The 23984-nt window shown below is 39.3% G+C and overlaps 1 protein-coding gene and 1 long non-coding RNA gene across 6 annotated transcripts in view; one reads left to right on the forward strand and one right to left on the reverse strand.

Moving 5' to 3' along the window:
• Positions 1-23984, reverse strand: part of DOP1B (DOP1 leucine zipper like protein B) — an 88357-nt gene that overhangs the window by 5108 nt on the left and 59265 nt on the right. For 4 of the 5 annotated variants that reach the window (XM_038403955.2, XM_043507648.1, XM_043507653.1 and 1 more), the window contains 13 exons: positions 19901-19956; positions 18954-19058; positions 18795-18861; positions 16285-16429; positions 12067-12149; positions 9766-9875; positions 8652-8798; positions 8155-8216; positions 6547-6675; positions 6027-6163; positions 5597-5652; positions 5004-5162; positions 2899-3028 (listed from right to left, as the gene is read on the reverse strand). In XM_038403955.2, coding sequence (XP_038259883.1) covers positions 2899-3028; positions 5004-5162; positions 5597-5652; positions 6027-6163; positions 6547-6675; positions 8155-8216; positions 8652-8798; positions 9766-9875; positions 12067-12149; positions 16285-16429; positions 18795-18861; positions 18954-19058; positions 19901-19956 — 1386 coding nt within the window. Of the gene's footprint in view, positions 1-2898; positions 3029-5003; positions 5163-5596; positions 5653-6026; positions 6164-6546; positions 6676-8154; positions 8217-8651; positions 8810-9765; positions 9876-12066; positions 12150-16284; positions 16430-18794; positions 18862-18953; positions 19059-19900; positions 19957-23984 lie in introns of those variants that run through there. The other variant, XR_006278739.1, reaches the window with a different exon arrangement.
• Positions 11796-14909, forward strand: LOC122458639. Its single transcript, XR_006278741.1, has 2 exons — positions 11796-13411; positions 14225-14909. It is a non-coding gene; the product is annotated as an uncharacterized LOC122458639 (long non-coding RNA).

The following is a 23984-nucleotide window of genomic DNA, read 5'->3' on the forward strand; positions in this document are numbered from 1 at the left end:
TACTATTTGTCAACCAGTGTGAGATCTGCAGCCTGCTATACCAGGCATTTCTTGCATCACAAGATGATTTGTACACCTGTTGCCTTAAAATGGAGTTTTACTTTAAAAAGTGAGTTTCTAACTATGGTATGTGGTTCTATATTCTCTCTCCCCCCCAAGTAATCCCTGTTGTTCACCTGCTTAGACACCATCAGTGAGTGCTGTTCTGTAGACATATTAGCAATAGATCTTGAAAAAGGACCTAAAGGACTGGGTAGCTTTACATCTTTACTTCTGGGAAGGTGTTGCATACATACTGGAAGGCAGGCATGGAGTAGTATGGGAGAAGGTGACAAGTGGGTAATGGAGGTTAGAATAATTAACTGTGTGTGAGATGCCCTGCCACAATAAAGTTCTGTGTATGTAATGACAGGTTTCATAGTAGCAGCCGTGTTAGTCTGTATTCGCAAAAAGAAAAGGAGTACAGAGACTAACAAATTTATTAGAGCATAAGCTTTCGTGAGCTACAGCTCACGAAAGCTTATGCTCTAATAAATTTGTTAGTCTCTAAGGTGCCACAAGTACTCCTTTTCTTTTTGTGTATGTAATAAGATTCTGAAGTCCAATTCTACCTTATTTATTCCTCACAACTCTGACTTCAAGGGGGTTGCACAGGTGTAAATTATGGCTGAATCTGATTTAGCAATTCAAACTTTAATACTGACTCTTTTGATGCACACGCAGAAAGAAAATCTAGCTTGTTCACTGAGCTGCACTGCTTGTGCTGTAATAGCAAAATTAGTAAAAACATTGACAGGTTTTGGAGTAGCAGCTGTATTAGTCTGTATCCGCAAAAAGAAAAGGAGTACTTGGGGCACCTTAGAAATTAACAAATTTATTTGAGCATAAGCTTTCGTGAGCTACAGCTCACTTCATCGGATGCTCACAAAAGCTTATGCTCAAATAAATTAGTTAGTCTCTAAGGTGCCACAAGTACTCCTTTTCTTAGTAAAAACATTGTGACACTAAGGCAAGCACATATTCCTCTGAATAAACACAGGAAGCAGATCTGAAGTTAGAAGATGCATTTCTAAAAAGTCAGTTTTCTGAGTAGAGCCACACATTCAAATTTTCTCTTGTGAACAACACAGAGTTCTTTGAGTGCGCACATACAATTTTAAATCATACTTCCTAGCCACAATCTGCTTTGTCTTCCTTTATAACCCTCCCCATTTTGCGAGGCTATGTCGCAGTATGTAAAGTGATAAATTAGTTTAAAATACACATATGATGACTGTGTATTTGAGGCTACATCCTAATCTCATTTGAGATGGTCATTATATATTTGAAAGATTTCCTGTATTAAAAGAATTCCAATTTTTCTTAAGTTATCAATTCACAGTGCAAGATGTACATAGAGATCCCATCCTTCAATATCCAACCAGAAGACCTAAATAGCTGCAGTATCTATTATGCCCAGGAGTGAAATGAGCAGGGTTGCAGTAGTTTAGCAAGTTGGTACTTTCCCCTGGAATTAATTCCATACTCCAGAATTTCTGCTTTCATGAAAATATTAGCCCTTATGCTTTCAAAGCTAGATCAGCTTGCAAATGAGAACTGGATGGAAAGTGATGGCAGTGTACGTGTGATTCTACAGACAACCAGAAACAATAGCCCTGAGAATCATGAACACCCCCATTCATCTTAATGGGATTTTTTATGCTGAAGCCTAAAAATGCAAAATACCAATATTCTTATCCACTACTTCATTTTTGATCAAAGCATGTAAGATCATAATATTGCTAGTAAATATTAATCTTTTATTATTCTTTGGAATATTAAAATCATGATTCTTTGGCTAAATATCCCAGAAACATTTCTGTATTAGCCAAAGAGCAGTCTAAAGTCGAATGCTAAAGAGTGCTTTGTTTTAGACTGATGAATGTCTGTAAATCGATAGTAGTACTGTATTTAATTATCCGCTCTGCTTTTTACTCTGATCTTGCTAACCTAGTACAGATGCCCAGGAAGGACTTCTATTAATTAAAGGATGCCTATAAATGCGCACTGTAATTGAGAAGATATTAGTAATAGACAAGCTGCACAAGGAACATTTGTTATAACAGATGTGTTCTACAATCAATGTAACAGCAAGCCACTTAGTAATGCATTGATTAATGTCTAAATGATTAAGAGCTAATTATGGTTACAAATGGTCTCAGTAGTAATAAATTAGATATAGATGTAATTTACGTTTTGATTAGGTAAGTTCAGAATATTCAAAACAACACATGAGAAAGGATATTTTAGCAGGGCTAGCCCTAAGAAAGAAAAATTTTGAAGGAATTTCTTTGATCTAAACCAGAATACAAGGGATGAATTTGGGGGGACTGAGTTAGAAGTGAAATGAGATGTCAAACTTCTCCAGTCACAGACTGATATGTATGTTTTCATTTCTGTATAGTGTTGTATTAAGACAGACAATCAATCAGTACTTAAATAAAACTTCAACTGAGTTATTTGACATCAAATCTTATTAAATTTGAACACGTAACACTATGAAGACATGCCCAATCTCCTGTGATTAGTTTCTCATTTTGGGGTCATGAGTGGATGGAGTTTGGGATAGTACAGTGATTTTTTCCAGTCTGACCCTAGTCAGAAGATATTACCTGAATAATTGATAGATGTATCTATAGTGAATCGCCTGAAATAAATGGCTATCTGGAATCCTCCAGGTAAATGTAATATAATAGGAATATTGTCAAGATAGATCAATTTTAAAGCCAAAGAGCCTTTTAATATGGAAACTGAAATCTACTGCCCAGCTGACTTTTCTAAATGAATAAAAATGGTTCTTTAAAGTTATCAGATTTAATGTTAATAGAAAATATGTATCTAATGAAGCGTTCTCTTTACCCCATATTTCATCTTTAACGAGTCCATGATTCTAATGATATGTGGTTTACATTCCTGGTGATTTTCCATTAGATGAGAGGTCATGGAACAAGCCTCTGTGTCCACTTCTGGAACAAAGGCCCATCTGTACCTGAAACAAATGTATTGTACAAGTCAGAAATCATTCATGAGTGTCCCTTCCCTAGAAATAAATAAAAAATGCTGAAAATTACAACACTAAGCTTTCTTATCCCACTGTTTTAATAGCTGTGCTGACCATCCTCCCGCATGCTCTGTTATGAGAGCTATATTTTGTGGTTCAGTCTGTTTAAGTATTGAAAGGATAGATAAGAATGAAAATGAAACAGACCCTTGCTCTCTCCCAACAATTCTCTTGTGTTGGAAACAGCAAAATCTTCTCCAAGTCTGATATCTAAATATTTGTCAGATATCCAGCAGGTTATGCCCATATGGGACGTTGTCCGATTAAAATATAATTATGCAAACCACTGTCATATAATTGCAACAAATCATGTACAAAGTGTAACATATGGCCAGAAAGGGTTAAGCAGCTTGCAGGCTAACTAAACCAGAGCCAGCCTGTAGAGACATGTTAGAAATGGAAATTAAGGCCATTCAATGCTAGATAGGTTTGCATTTCAAAGTTCTAGCCTATGTTGTTAAAAGTTTAAAGTGATTTAATAATTTTATTAAGATGATGTTGAAGTAAAAAGAAAACGGTACAGAGTTTAAGCATAGAAGTTTCTGGTTATCAGGGAATAAGGTACAGATCATCAAGGGTGCGAAATTCGGTTTAGGAACAGATGCGTAAGGAATACATAATCTGCAATCTCTCCGACTGGAGGTAAAAGTTTAACGGGTCAAAGTACAAACATTGAGATATGGGGGTATGTTGTTCATATAATGGCTATGTTCAGGTGTGAAGTATAATGAGTGGATACGATGATGAGGATGGATTTACCCTCATTTGGTGGGATTTAATGTTCAGTGAGACTAATTATGTGTTTACTTATAGATGCTAGCCATATAAACAAACAGTTCCTGTCTTTCACTATAGCTATTGATTCAGAGATCAAAAGGGAATATTAACATTTAGATGAATCTTGGGTGAAATAATGTCACTGTCTATATGTCTCTTTGAAGTTTGTGATAGACTGCTTAATAGATAAATTATTTTATGTTAATCCATGTAGATAATTACCGGCAATGCTTAGGGAATAGACCTACTTCAAAGTCACCCTGATTGCCCATTGTTTACCCAGGACTGTATGGTCAAGTGGATGCTAGAACACTGTATAAAAGACCTTTGGGTCGTGATCCTGTCATCTCAGATCTGCTTGAGGTTTCATGCAGGGGAAGTCTATGCCATAAGGATTGAGATCCCAGTCCTAAAATGTAACACTCTGAATATAATATTGGATGTTGGACTTTAACCTCTGAACTAAATTCTAAAAGAACTCTTTGCAACTACAAAGCTCACCATCTCTGCTATGAATCTGAACCTAAAGAATTGAACTCATGTCTGTATGCATATTGATCTTTTAACCATACTCTCTCTCTCCTTTTTTAATAAATTTTAGTTTAGTTAATAAGAATTGGCTGTAAGCCTGTGCTTGGGTCTGATCTGGAATATTCATTAACCTGGGAGGTAACGTGTTCAATCCTTTGGAATTGGAAGAACTTTTTTATATGATGAATAAGATTTTCATTAATCCTCATCATATCTGACTTGGGTACCTGGATGGAGACCTGAGGCTGGGTTACTTTAAGGGAACTGTGGTGTTGGCAGTCTCTCGTTGGAATCTGTTTTTGAAGTTTTTTTGTTGAAGAATTGCCACTCTTAGGTCTGTAATCGAGTGACCAGAGAGATTGAAGTGTTCTCCGACTGGTTTTTGAATGTTATAATTCTTGATGTCTGATTTGTGTCCATTTATTCTTTTACGTAGAGACTGTCTAGTTTGACCAATGTACATGGCAGAGGGGCACTGTTGGCACATGATGGCATATATTTGTCATTTATTTTTAAATGGTGCACAAATAGTATGTTACCTACAGTACTATATGCCATATAGCTATAAATTAAAAAAAGTAACTTGAGGACTTACATTTGAAATAACTGCATCTTGTCAGGTGGAAAAGAAAGTGCTATGTCCAGGAACTTACAAGCTGATAAATACAAGGACAGCTCATTCTGTTGTATGTCTGAAAGTAAGGGGCCACTGCCATCAGCTGAAGTTTTCTGTCTGTTTACTTTGGTGTTGCTCCTGTGTGATTTACCAGGAAGGAAAGCACTATTAAAAAAAAACCCCACTAAATATTTTCCATCTGCTGAAGGATTACAGTCACCTATAAGGATTCATTTGTACTATATATTTTATCTTCAGACATTTATTTAAAAAACAACTACATGGTAAAATAGTCAAAAACTGATTAATCTCTTCACCCATTTTTTCCTGTAAGTAGCCCATTTCTAAAACACAATTGCCACATCAGCTGCCTAATGACAACATTTACTGTATGTCAGTGCCAGACTTCAATATGCAACATTGCTTGCAAGCTGCAAATGCTATTGTGATTTTCAGAAATTCCAGCCAGAAAGTAACCACAACTCCACGTACAAGATTCTGAGACAGGTTTAAGTTTCTTGGACATGTTTTGTTAATTTGTTTCTGTTTTTTGGGAGATAAACAATTCTTACTTTGATGGTTCATCCTCCTCAGCTAAGTCTTCTTCCAGCTGTATAAACGTCTGAATCTTAACCAAAAAAAAGGCATATTTTTGTTTTGGAAAGTTGTAAACTGTTAAAGTGTATACACAACTCTATCATGGAAAAGACTGCTTCATATGAGGTTAGGAAATGCAGAATAAGTTTTATTTTAACTTTGTCATTTATAAACACCGTCAACCTATCACAAGAATTAGTTCTTGGAACAACAAAATTTATAAATGAAAAGTAAAATACATTTTCAAACCACAACAGTCCCCCCAAATTATCTAATTGAAAACTAAGATGTAAAATCATAAACCAGTTGCAAAGATGGAGTGTGTTTGGAAGGAAGGGAAAGATGGATATGGAAAGCAAATGTAATATTTTCTACATTGGTAAACGTAAAGGCATTATTGCTTACCAATTCAGTCACCATGATTGGCCACAGTGAGGTTAGATGCTGAGGAGAAATTCTTAGTAACAGAACTCTGAAAAAGAGAAACATCTGGGCAGCAACTATAGAAGTCTGTCCAACACGGAGGTTCTCTGTCAGTCGTTCTGAAACACATTTTCAAAAAAGTTATAATTTTTCATGTACATAAAACTTGTTTTGGTAAATCAGAAATGCAGGGAAAAATGTCGTTTGCTTTGATTATGTCATCCAGTTTTGATTGGTCGTTCTTTTCACTCCATCAAAGAAATTGTCAGTTTTTCCAAAAATTCTCTCAAAACATGACAATAATTTGGAGCTAGATTAATTTTGTTTGAGTTTTTTCTTGTCAAAAACTAACTATGTTAGAGGTCAGAGATTTTAAAGGTCCCCCCCCCCCCCCAGCAAAAATTCAGAGGTGGTAGGGAAATAGGTAATACAACAAAAATATATAAACGATAAGACGACTGTATCTATGGAAACAAGGCACATTTTAAACATATACTCTTACCTTGTATTAATGGAAGGTAAAGGTGATACTGATCAATTTCTCCACTAAAGACAGCAAAAGCCTGACGCTTTAACAACATTGCTTTTTGCTCAAAACTTGGAAACATTTTTAAAGAACTGCTTTGCATACCTACAAAAAAGACCATGTGTACATAGTTTAAGAGATACATTTTTACTTCCAAACACAAAAGTTATTTCTAGGGCTATCACGCAATTAAAAAAAATGAATCATGATTAATTGCAAGACTTAAAAAATTAATTGTGATTAATCACAGTTTTAATCGCACAGTTAAACAATATTAGAATACCATTTATTGAAATATTTTTAGGGCATTTCTATATTTTCAAATATAGGGTCAAGGCTAGGGGCTCTGGGCTTCAGCCCCCCTCAGGGTACGGGGCAGGGCTGCAGAGCTTCAGCCACTCTTGGGGTTCCAAACCCCCCCCCCCTCACCTGGGAAGCTGCGGATTGAGGCTGCTTCAGCCCCCTCCCCTCCTGGCCACTGATGCATTAATCGCATACCTATGGGCAGGCAGGAAGCATTAAAAATGCATTGATTTTGCTGTAAATTAATTGCAGGCGTTAACTGCAATTAATTGACAGCCCTAGTTATTTCTTAGACCATTAAAACCCATTGAAAGGGGGGACAATTGGCACAATGTAGGTCTGCATGTATGGGTGGGGAATTCTGGTTGCAAGAAAAGCACTTCAGCTGCTAGGAGGTTGTCCAGCAATTCCAACTCCCACCTCCACCCCTGTGTGCCCATCTCTCCTCTCCTCTGTGTTCCTATATGTATGATTTTGGATCTCAGAATGAGCTCTGTGACACTGAAATACCTGTCACAGATTTAAAAACGATGGATCCAAAATACATTAAGGGTTGTGCTTTTTTTTTTGTTTTTTGTTTTTTTTAAAAAAAGAGCTTTGTATCTTAAAAGTATCCTCCCCTCAATTCTCAGGTGTGTTTTAGGGGTCTTCTCTTGCCCTCCATCAAGCCTTGAGAGTTGGAGACTTCCCCTGGAGGGGAGTCTCCATCTTCCCATAATTTGGGTCGAGCCTGCTGAATGAGGTTTTAGAGTGTGAGGGGTCAAAAGAATGCTGAAGCCTTCTACTCTTACGATGGTGCTCCCCCCTGCATGGAGCTCTTTTCTATCCTACAGACAGAATCATCGCAAAAATATGATAGCAGGAATCCCTTATCTGAGCTATATGCAGGAGATGCTACAGTAGGGGTTTAAACTCCCCAGCAAGATAAGCATCGGTAAGTGACATGTACAAGTGGCAATAATTCTGATGAAGTTCGTTTGCAGGAATCCAAGTTTATTATACATTTATCATCATTTCTGAAAAGAGAACTTTTAGAATATCTTCCTGAACACGGCTACTACTCTCTACCCTTTTGAGCATGTTAACAGAGGAGGATTTCTATGAGTAAATTATTTAACTATAGCTAATCAAGGTTGATAACATTATGAGCTGTGAAAATGCACTGAAGATAACATATTACCTCCTTAATTTAATGTAAGACAAAATATACGTTTGAGAGCTCACCAGAATTTAAATTCCAAAAATTGTTGTAGCAATAAATTACCAGCAAAGAATACTTACTCATGAAATCTTTAAACATAGTTTTCTCATGTGTTAGAAGATGATCTATAATGGACCTCCAACTAAATAAAATATACAAAGAATTAAAGATAAACACAACTTTTCAGTGTAGACACCCCATCATACAAAAGAAACCCCGGGATAACATTTCATACAAAAGAAGCACATTTTACCATTTCATTTTTGATTTGTGTTTGAAATGCCAGACATGGTTATTTTATGCTCTTGAACCTGATTATGTGAGGATCCCAAAGTTAATGTGGAGAATATGCATTTACATGATATGAAGAGAAGTTATCCTGCCACTACACACTGATGAAAACCTAATCCTTTTATAAAACAATTTGCTAGGACTAGTAATTTGGCACTTATTTCAATGTTAATATATTCTGTAGGGAAGTTCAAGATAAGAATTCTTTTCAATAATAGTAGGCTTCCCCTTAATATCTTTGGAAATTTCCAACAGAATTACAGATTACCACAATTTCATTTCTTACTGAATGCATGAAGTGTCCATTTGGAAGAAAGCTGGGTCCACAAATAACTCCAGAACTTCTTTTTTCCAGGCTCGTTTAGTGTAGGCATATCCACTTAGGGAGCTGAGCAACCGAGCACCAGCATGGAAGCTAGGGGCATTATAGGCACTGCAAATAAACTTCAAATATTAATATTCAGGACAGACATGCCCACCAAATGACTGCCTTTCTCCCCAGAACTTCAAGCCTAGTCCTGACAGTAATAATTTACTCCAAATTCTGTTTGCTAGATATAGAAGAGGTTTATTTTCCCTAGCACTGAGGAAATGAATGTCTCTTCAATTATACAGATGAATCGGAATTAACCATTACATGGCAAAATGCTATCTCAGCTCTTTTCAGATGGCCTGCCATATTCTGCAAAATTTAAGATTACTGAAGTTTCTAGTCCTTACTCTAAATTGAAGGACAGAGTTTACAGACTTGAACAATAGCATTAGTATCCCACTACTGCCCTGGTTACAATAGAGTCACTGTGACAGTTTCGCAGGGCACTTAGTCCATGCCTACAGATTCCACTCAGAGAAGGAGTTTGCTATATTTAGCAGTTAGAAAAGATCTAATCATTAGGAAAGTGCACGCCTAAACAAAACAGAAGGTGTGCGCCATCCTGCTATTGGCTGATGACCAACAACTAAACTACAGGAGGGATTCCTGCATGGGCAAGGGCATAGATCCACTAAGACTACCAACTGAGTAGCCTTGCAAAAATTGTTATGAAAGTTTACCTGATCGCCTGTGTTTTGTGATAATCATGATTAAATTGTGTTATACTTTATGTTAAAAAAGTTACCTTTATTTATTCAGAGTCCTAAAAATGCTAAAAAGGGCACACACCTTATTCATATACTGCAAGTACCCTTCACATATGTTAAAGATAAATCCTTAATTTAAGGCAACCCACAACAAATATGCTTTCACCCCAAACAAGTCCCCACCCATTATAGTTTCCCTTATGCCCCCATCTTGTAAATGCATGGGAAATAAAGTTAAGCCTTAGAACATGCCTTGAAGATCAGATTAACATTTAGCATGATTTAAAGAAAATATAAATATGTACAGCAAGGGCTATTACCTGTGATTGCGTAGATACGGAAATACGTAATACAGCAGGCGTGAAATTAATGGCACAGCTTTCTCTTTTTCATCACTACGGTAAACCATGTCCAGGAGAGAAGCAAGAACCTTCAGAAAACCCAAATCCCACATGTGACCAATGCACCCCTGTATTCACATCCTACACACCATTACAATAATTTTGTACAAAATATGCCTTGTGAGGTATTATTTAAAAACTAATAATTAGATGGTCAGTAACATCATGGTGAAATGAATGTACTAACATAACATATAAAATTATGAATGTAAGATGAAATCATGACTGAAGTGTGTTTACCAGACAAGTCTGGGGAGTGAGTATACCTGTTTCGCAAAGACACAGGACAAGCTGACACCTCTAGACAGGTGTAACCAAAGCTCCTGGGCAATCACCTATCAAGTGGGCAATCATGGGCAAGGAAGGGGGCAGGAACAAACAGATTTGTGTGTCTTAGCAAACAGTACGTCTCTTTCACCACCAGACTCCTGGTCTTTGTCCACACAGCCTGAAGGAACGTTATCTGGGTATAACTCTCAGGAAAATGCATTTCAAAGGGTGACTGGACTACAAAAGTGAGGAGGCAAAAACACCCCAAGTTCTCTCGCTATCCACCTCTCTTTCTTTCACCTAAGATAACAAAAGAAACAGTCTTTGGACTTTGGGGCAGGATCTTCAACTGAGAATTTGGTCAGCAATGTTACTGGGAGCACATGGTAAGAATTTGATCTTGAACCAAGTCTAGTCTGCTAAGTTTTAACACTAGGAAGTGTTTTATCTTTATTTCTGTTTAACTATTTCTGACTTTAATGCTTTATACTTGTACTCACTTAAAACCTCTCTCTTTGTAGGTAAATAAACTTGTTTTATTCTTTAATTAAAACTAATCCAGGGTTGTTGATTGTGCAGGTATCTCCATTTACGGCAGCAGACTGTTGCATATTAATTCCTTTCAAGGGGCAATGGACCTAATATATATGCACTACCAGCAGTGGGCTCTGCAGAACACAATTTTTTGCAGAAAATCCAGGACTGGGAGTGTGGTGGGGTCATCCTGCAAGTGGTAACCAAGGCTTGTGGAAGCCACAGTGTGACTGATGTGTGGCTGACAGGCCGCGGCGAGACACAGATACTCCGGGTGTTGTCTGCATGTTGCAAGGCTGTTTGCGAGTAGCCAGGTGGGAACTATAGCAGCAAAAGCATTGTGATGCACCCAAGTTTGTGGGGAAGGGGTGACAGTCCCTCTCTGGTCTGGATTGCATCCTGGAATGTCCTATCATATTAAGCTGCAATAGACACTTTTGGAGAGGGAGAATGTTAAACTTCAGAAAAAGTCAAAAAGGAAAACGGTCTCACCTTCACTATCATACCCCAGAATAAACCCCACACCTTAGTTTAGCTGTATCAATTGTTAACCACTATATAGAGAAGAATGGCAAGCATCTGTCTTGCTAGCTCATATGCTTGACTCCCATAAAGCTTTACGAAGTAATGCTATGGGACGGTTGTCATATAGGCCTAGGGCTCCCAGCTCTGTTCAGGGAACTAAAAGGTAAAGCTAACTTTGAGCGTATTAAACGTACATAAGATGTGCTCTAAAAGCAATGGAAATGTATCTATTTTTACAGCTTCAGAAGGCACTTTTAACTGCATATGTACTAGCAAATGCAGCAAATATGCTTGGTTTCAGTGCTTGAATAATAGGTTATGAAATTGTAATCAAGACCACAAGAAAAGGATAAACGGGTAAACAAACATAACTGGAGGAAATGAATCAGTACTAAGCATGAAGCTTTGCATACGTTATAGTGAAAAATAATGGAAAATTACTCATAAGTGAGCTCTGTATTGAGTATAGAACAGAACATATAGGGGACATGAATCATCTTGCTTGTGCAGGAAATGTTACCTTACTGTCAAATTTGTGGTTATGATTAGATAATGTATGTATGTAACCAACTGCAAAAGGCAAAGTGAAGTAATTGATTAGAAAGTGTTACATAGGAAACCATAAACTGTATAAGTACACAAACAGCCAGGATATAAAAACCGCACTGAATTGCAACAAACTGGGACCAAATCTGCAAAACTGTACCCAGGAAGGGTAAAGTATCAATCTTTGCTTGTGTTCTGTAAAATCCTGATTAATCTTAGATGTATAGTCTTTGATTAATAAATTGATTGAGCTTAATTTGATGTCTTGTTGATCAGTGATACAAATCTAATCCCTCTTACAATTTTGTCCTACTTCAGGAAATGTGTAGGAACTTTATATCTTACTTCTGCAAGAAGAGAGAGAGCTTGAACACTGTATATTGAGGGAGCAGAGGCGGACACCATTGAAGATGGTATGAGTGAAGCATCTGAAAAAAGACAAAATGTTTGATTTGCATTTTGAAGCAGAACTTATTGTGGCAAACCTGTAAGTTTCAGGATTTGTTTGGTTTCCATGTGGGTTATACCTTGCATAGTGAGTTGCAGTGAAGTACTGCTGGGAACCCTGCCAGCTCCTCATACACATGCCCACCCTTGATCTTACAGGGATTATACATTGTATCATTTTAAACTTCCTTAAAGCCTTAAACATAGGCCAGTTTCCAATAAACGGGTGTTAACAGAGCTAGCATGTCTGCGGATACAAGCTTCTATCCTCAGATCTTTAAGTTATAGGATTTGAAAAAGAAGAGTAAATGATCAATTATTGGGGACAGACAATGCACTGTCGGTCACGTTACACATGCCCATTATACAAGTATCGATGATTTGAAAATTCTGCAGCCTCTATCTGAATGCTTTACATTTAGCAAAGACCTTAGGAAAAACGAAAAATTTACTAGAAAACGCTTATTCAGCAATGTTCCTTAGTCAAAAAGAGGCATATTTTTCCCAGATTATTTGAATGGATTTATACCCTCTGAACAAAGGGTATAAAAGGCAACTTGTACTGACCTGTAACTCTCCATTTCCTACTCTACTGCGAATCAAGTGAAGGTCCAAACAGAAGGAAAGGAGGGCAGCTTGTGGACTACCCACAGGGACCACACATCTCAAAGAACTTCAGTGATTATAAGGTAAGTAATGCTCCTTTCTTCAAGTGCTGGTCCCTATGGGTATTCACAGTGGGTGATTCCAAAGCAATGCTCATCAAGGCGGAGGATGCAAGAAGTGTTCCGCACCACAGATTGAGAGATCACTGAACCAAAAGAAGTTTCCTTGAAAGAAGCCTGAACCAGGGCATAATGCCTAGTAAAAGGGAAAAAAGAAGAAGAAGTGAATGCCTAATCTGCTGCTCTACAGACCACCGAGAGGGGAATTCCAGAAAGGAAGCCACCGAGGCAGCCTGAGCTCCAGGTGAGTGAGCCGTGACAGTCTGAAGAAGGGATGCAGCCTGAAATCCATTGAGAGCGCCTTTGGGAAGACTGCTTCTTCCTTCATACTTCTTGGCAATGGAGATTCACTCCGATAATTATATAGCATGTGTGGGGGTTAAAACGGACTTTTCTGGATTTTACTTGAAGTCCCAAGGAGTGAAAGTAGTGACTGCAGCCTGCACTTCCTGATACGACCATCCCATGAGCAGCCAATGCTCTAGGTAGGAACCTCCTGGGGTATCTTGTTGATGCAGGTATGCTGCCACCATGACAGTACCTTTGCGAAAACTCTCGGTGTGGCAGAGTAGCACTTTGTATTGGAAATGCTCTAGAGGCCCACCACAAAGTGCAGGGTGAACGTTTATATGAAAACGGGCATCCTTCAAAACAGAGGGTCGCAAACCAGTTGCCTTTGTTCAGGGAAGGGATTATGGAGATCAAGGTGAACAGAATCTTGAACATCATATGACGACATTTAACTGTCTGAGGTCCAGGGTGGGTGGGGTTGGGAATGGGATGAGAAAGTATCTGAAGTAAAAGCCCTTCCCCCTATGTAAAGAGGGTATGGGATCTATTACTCTTACCTGGATTAGGGAGTTCACCCCCTGTATGAGAATCCTCTCATGAGAGAAGTCCCTGAAGAGAGACAGGGAAAGGGGTTTTGGAAAAGGGGCAGAAAGGAATTCTATCATGTAGCCAGTTGAGCTTATGGCCAAGACCCATATGTCCAATGTGATATGCTCACGCATCAGGAGGAAATGGGCCAGGCAGCCACTGAAATAGGTGGGATGAACTGGCTATGCGGACTGGCTGGTGGTGCTCGAGCCTCCCATCAAAATACCTTCTTGGTATGCAGGTTAGTCTGAAGAGGGGGCGGCAGGAGTGTGGCATGTCTGCTTTGCTGTATCCTCTGGCACTTCCAAGGGGGCTCATAGGCCCTTTGATGACAGAAAGGCTGGGGGGGGGTAGTACCCTGTGAAGAGGGGGCTTAGAATATTTCCTGTGGGCTGCCAGGAGCGAAGGGTTGCGTGAGAGCAAAGTGACTTGTCTGTTTTCTTGCTAAGCAGGTTGTTACTGGAATCACCATGGGGAAACCCAAGGATTGCAAGCAAGAAGCCTGGCTCATAACTATCAAGGTTGCCATGGAACAGGAAGCCACGTCCTCTGCATTGAGTGATGCTTGAATGGACAATCTGGCAACCAGTTTCCCTTTGTCCAGAATGGCCTGGAATTGGGGCCCATGTTCCTGTAGTATCTTATTAGCAAATTACGACAGTATATTGTAATTAATAAAGTCATATTTGGACATTAATTCCTGGTAATTTGCTATTTGCAGTTTCAGTTCAAATGCTCTGTGTAAATCAAATGCTCTGTATAAATCAATCCTGTTTTGTGTGTGAATGAGGAATGTGTGTGTTAGAAGATAAGTGTGAAGGCCATCACTGGACCAGATGGTCTAGGGAGGAACCGAGAACAGACGTAAGGGCGCCAGGAGATTGCAACATGTCCCTATTGAAATGTCAGAGGAGGACAGATTGACCACTCTAAAAATGAGACAGGCATCTATCAAAGGGGACAAGATAGCTGTAATCAAAACCAGCATGGGATAACTCCCTGAGAGACTTAATGAAAGAACAAGATAAAGAATGAGAAGGACAATTTAAGAAAACAAGCACTCATCAAACAACGATTGAGTACAGCATGATGGTGCAAAATTCATTGGTCCCAATGAAGGAAAATCACTATATAAACGGAGGGCCTTATCACGAAACGTTGGGTTCGTCCTGCCAAGACTTCCCCAGAGCATCATATTGCGACCGATGGAACCGGCTCCTCCCTACCCATGATCAACCTAGCTCGCCACTAGATTGATCCAGACTCTGGACTAGTAACTATAACATCAACCGGTGGGACTGTGTGTGTGTGAGTGTATGAGTGAGAGAGAGATTAAATGCATATGCTAATTGTTGTATTTCCACTAAATGCGGCATATTGCCTTCTCCTCTGAAAAAGATCCCGTGTGCTTCTTATAAGCACAACACCTGCCTGTCCAGTTGGAGCCAGCCAACATGAGTTTGAGCATCCTGGGGACCCTGTTGTAAGTATCTGATCAATACATATAACTACACGTTACTGTATAGATGTGATAATTGCTTAGGCATTCAAGGCCCATTTGGAACAGCTATATAAATACCATTTGACCTCTGGATTTAATAAAGAAATTTATGCTTAAATTGCTGTTGTGGTGGTATACTGTAACAAACAAACTCTACCAGCTTGCTGGAGGATTCTGATCTAGAGGGCACCAGTGCCAGAGAGGCACTACACAGAGGTTCAAGTCAGTGAGATGGGGAGAAGGAGAGCCCAGGACCATATTGAGGCCCCATGACAGCTTCATTACATGCTTATGGAGCCTAAACTTCAGCGACTGTCTAGTAGAAGGGAGAAAGGATTGGCAGATGTCACATTTTGAAGGAACGGGTGATTCCCCAAGGTAAGTACCAGCTCTTGTGGGAGTTGTGAACTGGGAAGATCCAGGAACAGGCAGACAAGACCTGAAGCCTGGAATCTTGGGCATACTGGGTGCCCTGAACAATAGGGAACAAGGGGGGAGTGAACCCCTGAACTAGCTAACTAAATTAACTAACAGCTAACTAGCTAAAGATAAAACTGTTTACACACTATTTACAAAGTTCAAGTGGGAGCGCTAGAAAGGCTACCGACACAGAAAGGTTCTGTTCTAGACCATGAAGAGCAAAAAGGAACTGGAAAGGCGGTGGCTCTGTGACACCCTTTATGCCTTTGGTTCAGAGTATGAGGAGTTGGGTGCAGGCATGGACCAATGAACACTACTATGGAAGAGTTTTACAGTCTCAAGTGGGCATGCAACCACAGTGAGTGCCCATAGGGACCAGCATTTGAAGAAGAATGTAGAATTTCCTGGATTTCTAAAGTTTAGCTTTCATTTAAGAAAAAACTAAAACTGCATAGTTCTTTAAAAAGGAATTTGCCAGAAATATTACAGTTATACCCTATTAACCTCGATACCAAATAGCTATTTGTAAATGGTAGAGAAAAGTGGCAAGAAGGTCAGAAGTGACACTGGATCCTTAAGAAAGAACCTTACCATACAAGTCATCTTCAGCACTGGATTCAACTAAAGAGATCTGAGGCTGGGCTTTCACCTCCAGGTTCCTGCTCAGCCAGCTAGTCTGTTCCAGGGAGGAACCAGCAACATTCCCCACAGCTTCCAAGATTTTTTGGGTCACCTCCTGAAAAGTAATCAATGCAACACTGTATCAGATGAAAGCTATTGGGACCTGGCCAGCCCAAGGAAGCTTTTGTTTTATTTGGAAACTGGCACAGTATTTTGTACCTGGTACCATAGCTATAAGTATATGGAGGTGAGTAACAACAAACAGAGCAGAGAAACATTTATCAGCACTCTGCAGGTAGTAAAGTGTCACTCATTTCATTTGGTAGTAGGCATGAACAATGAAAAAGAACAAAGCTTTGGGTTAGAGTAGATTCACATACAGGTCTTAATCTTACCTTTCCATGTAAAGGTCATTATGTACATGTGTATGCATGCATGCACATATCTGGGCTAAAACATTAATATACAAGAAAATTCATCTATGATAGCAAAAAATACCTCACACTATAATTAATCTACTCTTGATGACTATCCTTATAATCACAATGGGAAGGGGGAATTTTTCCCTTTTGACAAACATGCTCTTCAACTGTGGTATAAAAGTTAAGCACTGGCAAGAGAAGAGCAGAATCAAAGATTAAAAAACGGAGAAACAAGCAACCCATTTCAGTTTTTTACTTCTGTGTAGATTGGCACACACTGAGCACACACCAGACCAAGTCTGTTTAGAATGTCTTCATTCTTTCCACTTCCTCATTTGCTTTCTGGGCATTTTAAATTGTAATGATTTACATCAGCAGTTTAGTAGAATCTCTGTCACAGAAGCTATAGGTCTTGTCGCAGACTCTTGTATTTTCAGTTTGATTGGGAATCCTATTGTTACCATTAGTCCCCCTGACAAGTTTCTTTTTTCTAGCTTGAGCCAGGCTAGATGATGAGTTTATTCTTTATGGATCTTATCTCCCACTGCTTCTCTGGCCATTAGGATAAGAGTGCACAACCAGAGCATCCAATAGGAATACAATAGTATTGTTGTTAATGAGATAATCAGGGTCCATACACCCCAATGGTGAGCAGGATGTTTGAACCCCAAAGAATCCCAAAATGTCTCTCACAACATTTTCCCTCATATACTTTTTTAGGTCACAAATTTGAAACATATTAGGGATTCATTCTTACGATAACTGATAAATTCAAAGGTTTCAACTCACTGCATATTTCCCTAATTGTTCACAGTATGGACTCTTACCTGGTTCTTCAGATTTCCAGTCTTTTACCTGCCAAGTTACTATATTTTAAAGGAAGAGTTTTTGTTCCCTGAGGTTTCTTAACTTTGTCTCCTTGGAGGGCGACAGAATTTATCTGATCAAGATATTTTTCAGTTCTAGTGGAGCAATCATCCAGTGGGTTCAAATGAAGATTGCAAAGTTTTCATTATACTGCATTAATAAGCAGTCATCTCTCAAAGACTTGTGTATTCTGAATTTGTTCTTCAGATTTTCAAAAAAAATTGCACCAGTTCCCTCTATTGTTCTTTAGGCTCTGAACTGTATGGTCTGAAAATCTGTCTGCTTTCTTCTTTTCTCTTCAGCTACAGGGCTTCCATGTGTTATTAAATTAGATGGGGTTTTGGTTACTTTTAACTGAGTGATTTAACAGTGTCGTTTTATTTTTTGGGAATTCATCTGGCCATATTTCAGTCTTCCCCTTGTAGGGTTGGGCCAAACCCTACTTCCAGACTTATGTTTGAACAACAGTTATTCACTGTAGGATGGAGACTCTGGTTCAGAAACTTCAGGTTTCCCTTCCAAGGCTGCCAGAAAAATCAGGTCACTTCTTGGTAATGCTGTAAGAAGCTAGGCATTCACTACACAATTATCTTGCTGGCCAGTTTATGGAGTAGAACTGGAGGAAGTCACTCACATCTCTACCATATCTGCTGGGGAGCAAAAGCACCACAATCACAGCTATTAGAAGGTTCACTTTTCAACACTGCATCTCAAATTCAGAGCCAAAGATGATCGTGACAAGTCTGTGGTGCTTGAGCTAGCTTGGCAAAAGCAGAAACAGTCGGAGAAAAGAATCAACTCCCATTACTTCAATGGGAATAGTGCACCTATTTCTCCTAGTTGGTTTTGAAAATTTCAATGATGCAAATGAAGGGATCTGATGACATCATATTTGTGTTATGAATTTAAATCTAGAGGATGACATAACAAGAGACACCCAATCTGAATACAGCTTTGGCCAGTCAGCATCCTGAGCCATGTTAGAACTTTATCAAAAATATACAATATCATTTGTTAGCTAGAAGATTATGTTTTATGCATTCTCACACATTTACTTACTGGCTTGCACCATACCTAAACTTTCTCAGAGTTTGTGGATGTTCAGACATGGAGTTTGGTTTGGGATAATCTCTGTTTATAATGAAGAGTGCAGTGCCAGATCTGTGAACTAAAAGTGTGCATATACAGTACCTGCAGGTCTTTTTGGTCTTTTTTATTTTCCATGTTAGGAGTTCTGGTCACAAAGTCATTCAGAGTACTGTAGGAGAAATAATTCATCCCAAGTTAGTAATATGGACAGTACTACTCAATCTATCAAATCAAACCAAACCACCTTCTTTTGTGCTATACCTCAGAAGCAGGAAATATCCAGGTGGAGCCAAGTTCAGTTGCACAGATTCCTTCAGCACTCCTAACAATGACTGAAAGTTCTCCTGCAGGGCTGAGACAGGAAGTCTGCCAAAAACAACATGCAAGTCTGATGTCAAACAATACACCAGCCACAGATGCAGATAGTGCTGGCTCTAGGAGCTTCCCACCAACTTTAGCCTTTAGTTCTCCCCATGTCTAATTAACTACTATCCACAGTATTTATCTAAATACCATATCATCCTGTCAATGCACGATGACACTTATATTACATCAACACACTACTGTGATAGGATATCAAAGTCAAAACAGTACGCAGAATTAACTCAGTTGTCCTGCAAACTAAAGCTAGGCTTGGACCATATGGAATATGCCAGTGTTGTGAAAGAAGAGAGTCTCCTGGAATGATATAATGAGAAGGCTTTGCAGACAAATATCCTAAGGTGTTCCATGCATACACAGCAATGTATGATAAGAAGAGTTTTGATCACCCCCATGCTGTCTAATATTATGAATGCAGAGTATAAATTGGAAACACAAGGAGCCCTCCCTAAGAAAGCCTGGAAGGGAGATTAAGGAGAAGTATCCTTCACACACTCTTCCAGCAGCTGGGAACAGTATCAGAGCTGGAGAAAGGTAATACAAACATTTCAGCATAATGTCCTGACAACCATTTGAGAAGGTTACAGCATGCTGTTGTGTCAAACACCAATACATCAATGCAATCACACCACACAGTAATCTTATGTCTGTCATTTGACAATGTAGTGGTTGTCCAGTTCTGCTTCAGTAAGCACTGATGACGTAGAGGTTTCCTATGCCAAGCAGATATAAAGGTCAAAGTAAAGCTAAAGTAATAATGCTAGCTGTTAGTTGCTGGAATAGCATTTGTAGCGAAATGAAATCGCTTTATGTAACAACCTACTTACCTTTGAATGAAAGCATAGCTGAATCTCAGCACTGGGATATCCACTAGAGAAGATTTCTGAAAATAAAAACAAGGAATTATGTTCTTACTTTATAACAAAATGAAATTTAAGCTGTTAGAGGACTCAATGTTTAATGGGAAACTTGTTTTTTTTTTCCCCTGAGAGCAATCTGTCTCCCAGTCTTAGACTGATAGGCTGTGCCTTGTCTGTGTAGATATAAGTAGGTAGTTCAGAGATTTTGCTAGGGAAGTCTGGAATAAAACAAGACACATCCTTTCTGTCCACCAGACTCGTTCTTCCAAAGCTCTAGAAATAATTATAAATGTACCTCTCTGCATGGTAACAAGGCTGGCTTCTTTCAAAGCAAGATTTGTTAAACAGCAGAATCACCACAGAAGCAACGTCACTAACCAGGATCATTGGAAGTCATTGTTATGCCAAACTGCTATCATGAACCTGGGAAGTGAAGTTTTGTAAAAAGCTCTGAAACCTACATTTCCTGGATAACCAGGAAGGTCTCTAAGTTCCACTTACAATTTTACCAGTCTTATTTAATAAAAAGAAAGGCCCTCAAAAAGTTTTACTAATGAAACCACTACTTAATGAGTTTTAAAACACTCACTAGGATTAGATTTTGTTTAAAGCTTGTTTTCTGTTTGATAGGCAGGATGATTGTACCAATGTTTTCATTTCTGTTATGCTGAATTACAGACACACGCACAACTGTACCTTAATACACACATATTTACAGTTTCTAGATGTTTATTTTATACAAGTTACTCAATTTGAAAGGAAACATTGGCTCATCATAAAAACCTGAGGAATTTTGGTGCCTGCTTTGTAAATTCTGTTTCTAATGCTTGCTCCAATGTTTCAATGGCTCAAGAGTACTGGGACATAGTTTAGGCCCCCAAATTAAAGAGGATTCATATAAACCTAATATGAAGAGAAATATTTTCATGTTTGTTAAGATTTCAATGAAAAGATAGATTTTATTTAGATTTAAACATTCTCCAGAAGTGTTTGGAGCCTAAATAGATCAGCATTGTAGTACATGAGAACCAGAAAGTGAAGCTACTAACCAAAATACTTAGTTCTTATATAGCTCTTTCTTTCTCAAAGTGCTTGGCAAATGTTTGATAATCTTGAAGGGAAACTTAATATTTAAATTATCCAAGCAGAGTGAAATGCAAGAAATACAATAGGATAAAATGGAAAAAAATAAGTTAGATACTTTGAGTTATTTCATTTTTCATAATCTGAACTATGAATTTAAAATAGATGGAGCCAGATCCTTGTGACTTGCCCATCTGTATCCCAGGATGGAGTGGGGCCAAGGTGTTTTTTACACTGGAAAGGCCCTAGTGCAGCATCAGGGCTGCTGTAAGTTACAATGATAGGAAACAATCCCCCCACCCCCAGGCTGTTACAGCAGCTAGTGATCAGACAAACAGAATGGATCTCTGCCCGTGCCCCCTTTGCTGAGAGCAAGTGGGCTAGAACCACTATACTCGCCTTATGAAATCTGGAGATTCCTCTGTGCTGGGAGAATGCACAAGAAGTCTGTTACGCTGGCTTTACTTCAGCTTTGTGCTGCCAAAGTAACACAAAAACATCCAACGACTACTCTTATAAAAACGAAAATCAGAAACTGTATAAACATTGACAGGTTTCAGAGTAGCAGCCGTGTTAGTCTGTATTCGCAAAAAGAAAAGGAGTATTTGTGGCATCTTAGAGACTAACAAATTTATTAGAGCATAAGCTTTCGTGAGCTACAGCTCACTTCATCGGATGCATTGGGTGGAAAAAACAGAGGGGAGATTTATATACACACACACACACACACACAGAGAACATGAAACAATGGGTTTATCATACACACTGTAAGGAGAGTGATCACTTAAGATAAGTCATCACCAGCAGCGGTGGGGGAAAGGAGGAAAACCTTTCATGGTGACAAGCAAGGTAGACTAATTCCAGCAGTTAACAAGAATATCAGAGGAACAGTGGGGGGTGGGGTGGGAGGGAGAAATACCATGGGGAAATAGAAAAGGAGTACTTGTGGCATCTTAGAGACTAACAAATTTATTAGAGCATAAGCTTTCGTGAGCTATGAAGTGAGCTGTAGCTCAAGAAAGCTTATGCTCTAATAAATTTGTTACTCTAAGGTGCCACAAGTACTCCTTTTCTTTTTGCGAATACAGACTAACACGGCTGCTACTCTGAAACCTGTCATGGGGAAATAGTTTTACTTTGTGTAATGACTCATCCATTCCCAGTCTCTATTGAAGCCTAAGTTAATTGTATCCAGTTTGCAAATTAATTCCAATTCAGCAGTCTCTCGTTGGAGTCTGTTTTTGAAGCTTTTTTGTTGAAATATAGCCACTCTTAGGTCTGTGATCGAGTGACCAGAGAGATTGAAGTGTTCTCCAACTGGTTTTTGAATGTTATAATTCTTGACGTCTGATTTGTGTCCATTCATTCTTTTAGGTAGAGACTATCCAACACCATCCTAGCCACTATGGATGTAGAAGCCCTCTACACCAACATTCCACACAAAGATGGACTACAAGCCGTCAGGAACAGTATCCCCGATACTGTCACGGCTAACCTGGTGGCTGAACTTTGTGACTTTGTCCTCACCCATAACTATTTCACATTTGGTGACAATGTATACCTTCAAATCAGCGGCACTGCGATGGGTACCCGCATGGCCCCACAGTATGCCAACATTTTTATGGCTGACTTAGAACAACGCTTCCTCAGCTCTCGTCCGCTAATGCCCCTACTCTACTTGCGCTACATTGATGACATCTTCATCATCTGGACCCATGGAAAAGAAGCTCTTGAGGAATTCCACCATAATTTCAACAATTTCCATCCCACCATCAACCTCAGCCTGGACCAGTCTGGACACAAGAGATCCACTTCCTGGACACTACGGTGCTAATAAGCGATGGTCACATAAACACCACCCTATATTGGAAACCTACTGACCGCTATTCCTACCTACATGCCTCTAGCTTTCATCCAGATCATACCACTCGATCCATTGTCTACAGCCAAGCGCTACGATATAACCGCATTTGCTCCAACCCCTCAGACAGAGATAAACACCTACAAGATCTCTATCATGCATTCCTACAACTACAATACCCACCTACTGAAGTGAAGAAACAGAATGACAGAGCCAGAAGAGTACCCAGAAGTCACCTACTACAGGACAGGCCCAACAAAGAAAACAACAGAACGCCACTAGCCATCACCTTCAGCCCCCAACTAAAACCTCTCCAACGCATCATCAAGGATCTACAACCTATCCTGAAGGACGACCCATCACTCTCACAGATCTTGGGAGACAGACCAGTCCTTGCTTACAGACAGCCCCCCAATCTGATGGCAATACTCACCAGCAACCACACAACCACTAACCCAGGAACCTATCCTTGCAACAAAGCCCGTTGCCAACTCTGTCCACATATCTATTCAGGGGATACCATCATAGGGCCTAATCACATCAGCCACACTATCAGAGGCTCGTTCACCTGCGCATCTACCAATGGGATATATGCCATCATGTGCCAGCAATGCCCCTCTGCCATGTACATTGGCCAAACTGGACAGTCTCTACGTAAAAGAATGAATGGACACAAATCAGACGTCAAGAATTATAACATTCAAAAACCAGTTGGAGAACACTTCAATCTCTCTGGTCACTCGATCACAGACCTAAGAGTGGCTATACTTCAACAAAAAAGCTTCAAAAACAGACTCCAACGAGAGACTGCTGAATTGGAATTAATTTGCAAACTGGATACAATTAACTTAGGCTTGAATAGAGACTGGGAATGGATGAGTCATTACACAAAGTAAAACTATTTCCCCATGACAGGTTTCAGAGTAGCAGCCGTGTTAGTCTGTATTCGCAAAAAGAAAAGGAGTACTTGTCTCTAAGGTGCCACAAGTACTCCTTTTATTTCCCCATGGTATTTCTCCCTCCCACCCCACCCCCCACTGTTCCTCTGATATTCTTGTTAACTGCTGGAATTAGCCTACCTTGCTTGTCACCATGAAAGGTTTTCCT

This window comes from Dermochelys coriacea, chromosome 1 (genome assembly GCF_009764565.3).
Source record: "Dermochelys coriacea isolate rDerCor1 chromosome 1, rDerCor1.pri.v4, whole genome shotgun sequence".
In the NCBI taxonomy this organism is placed as follows: domain Eukaryota; kingdom Metazoa; phylum Chordata; order Testudines; family Dermochelyidae; genus Dermochelys; species Dermochelys coriacea.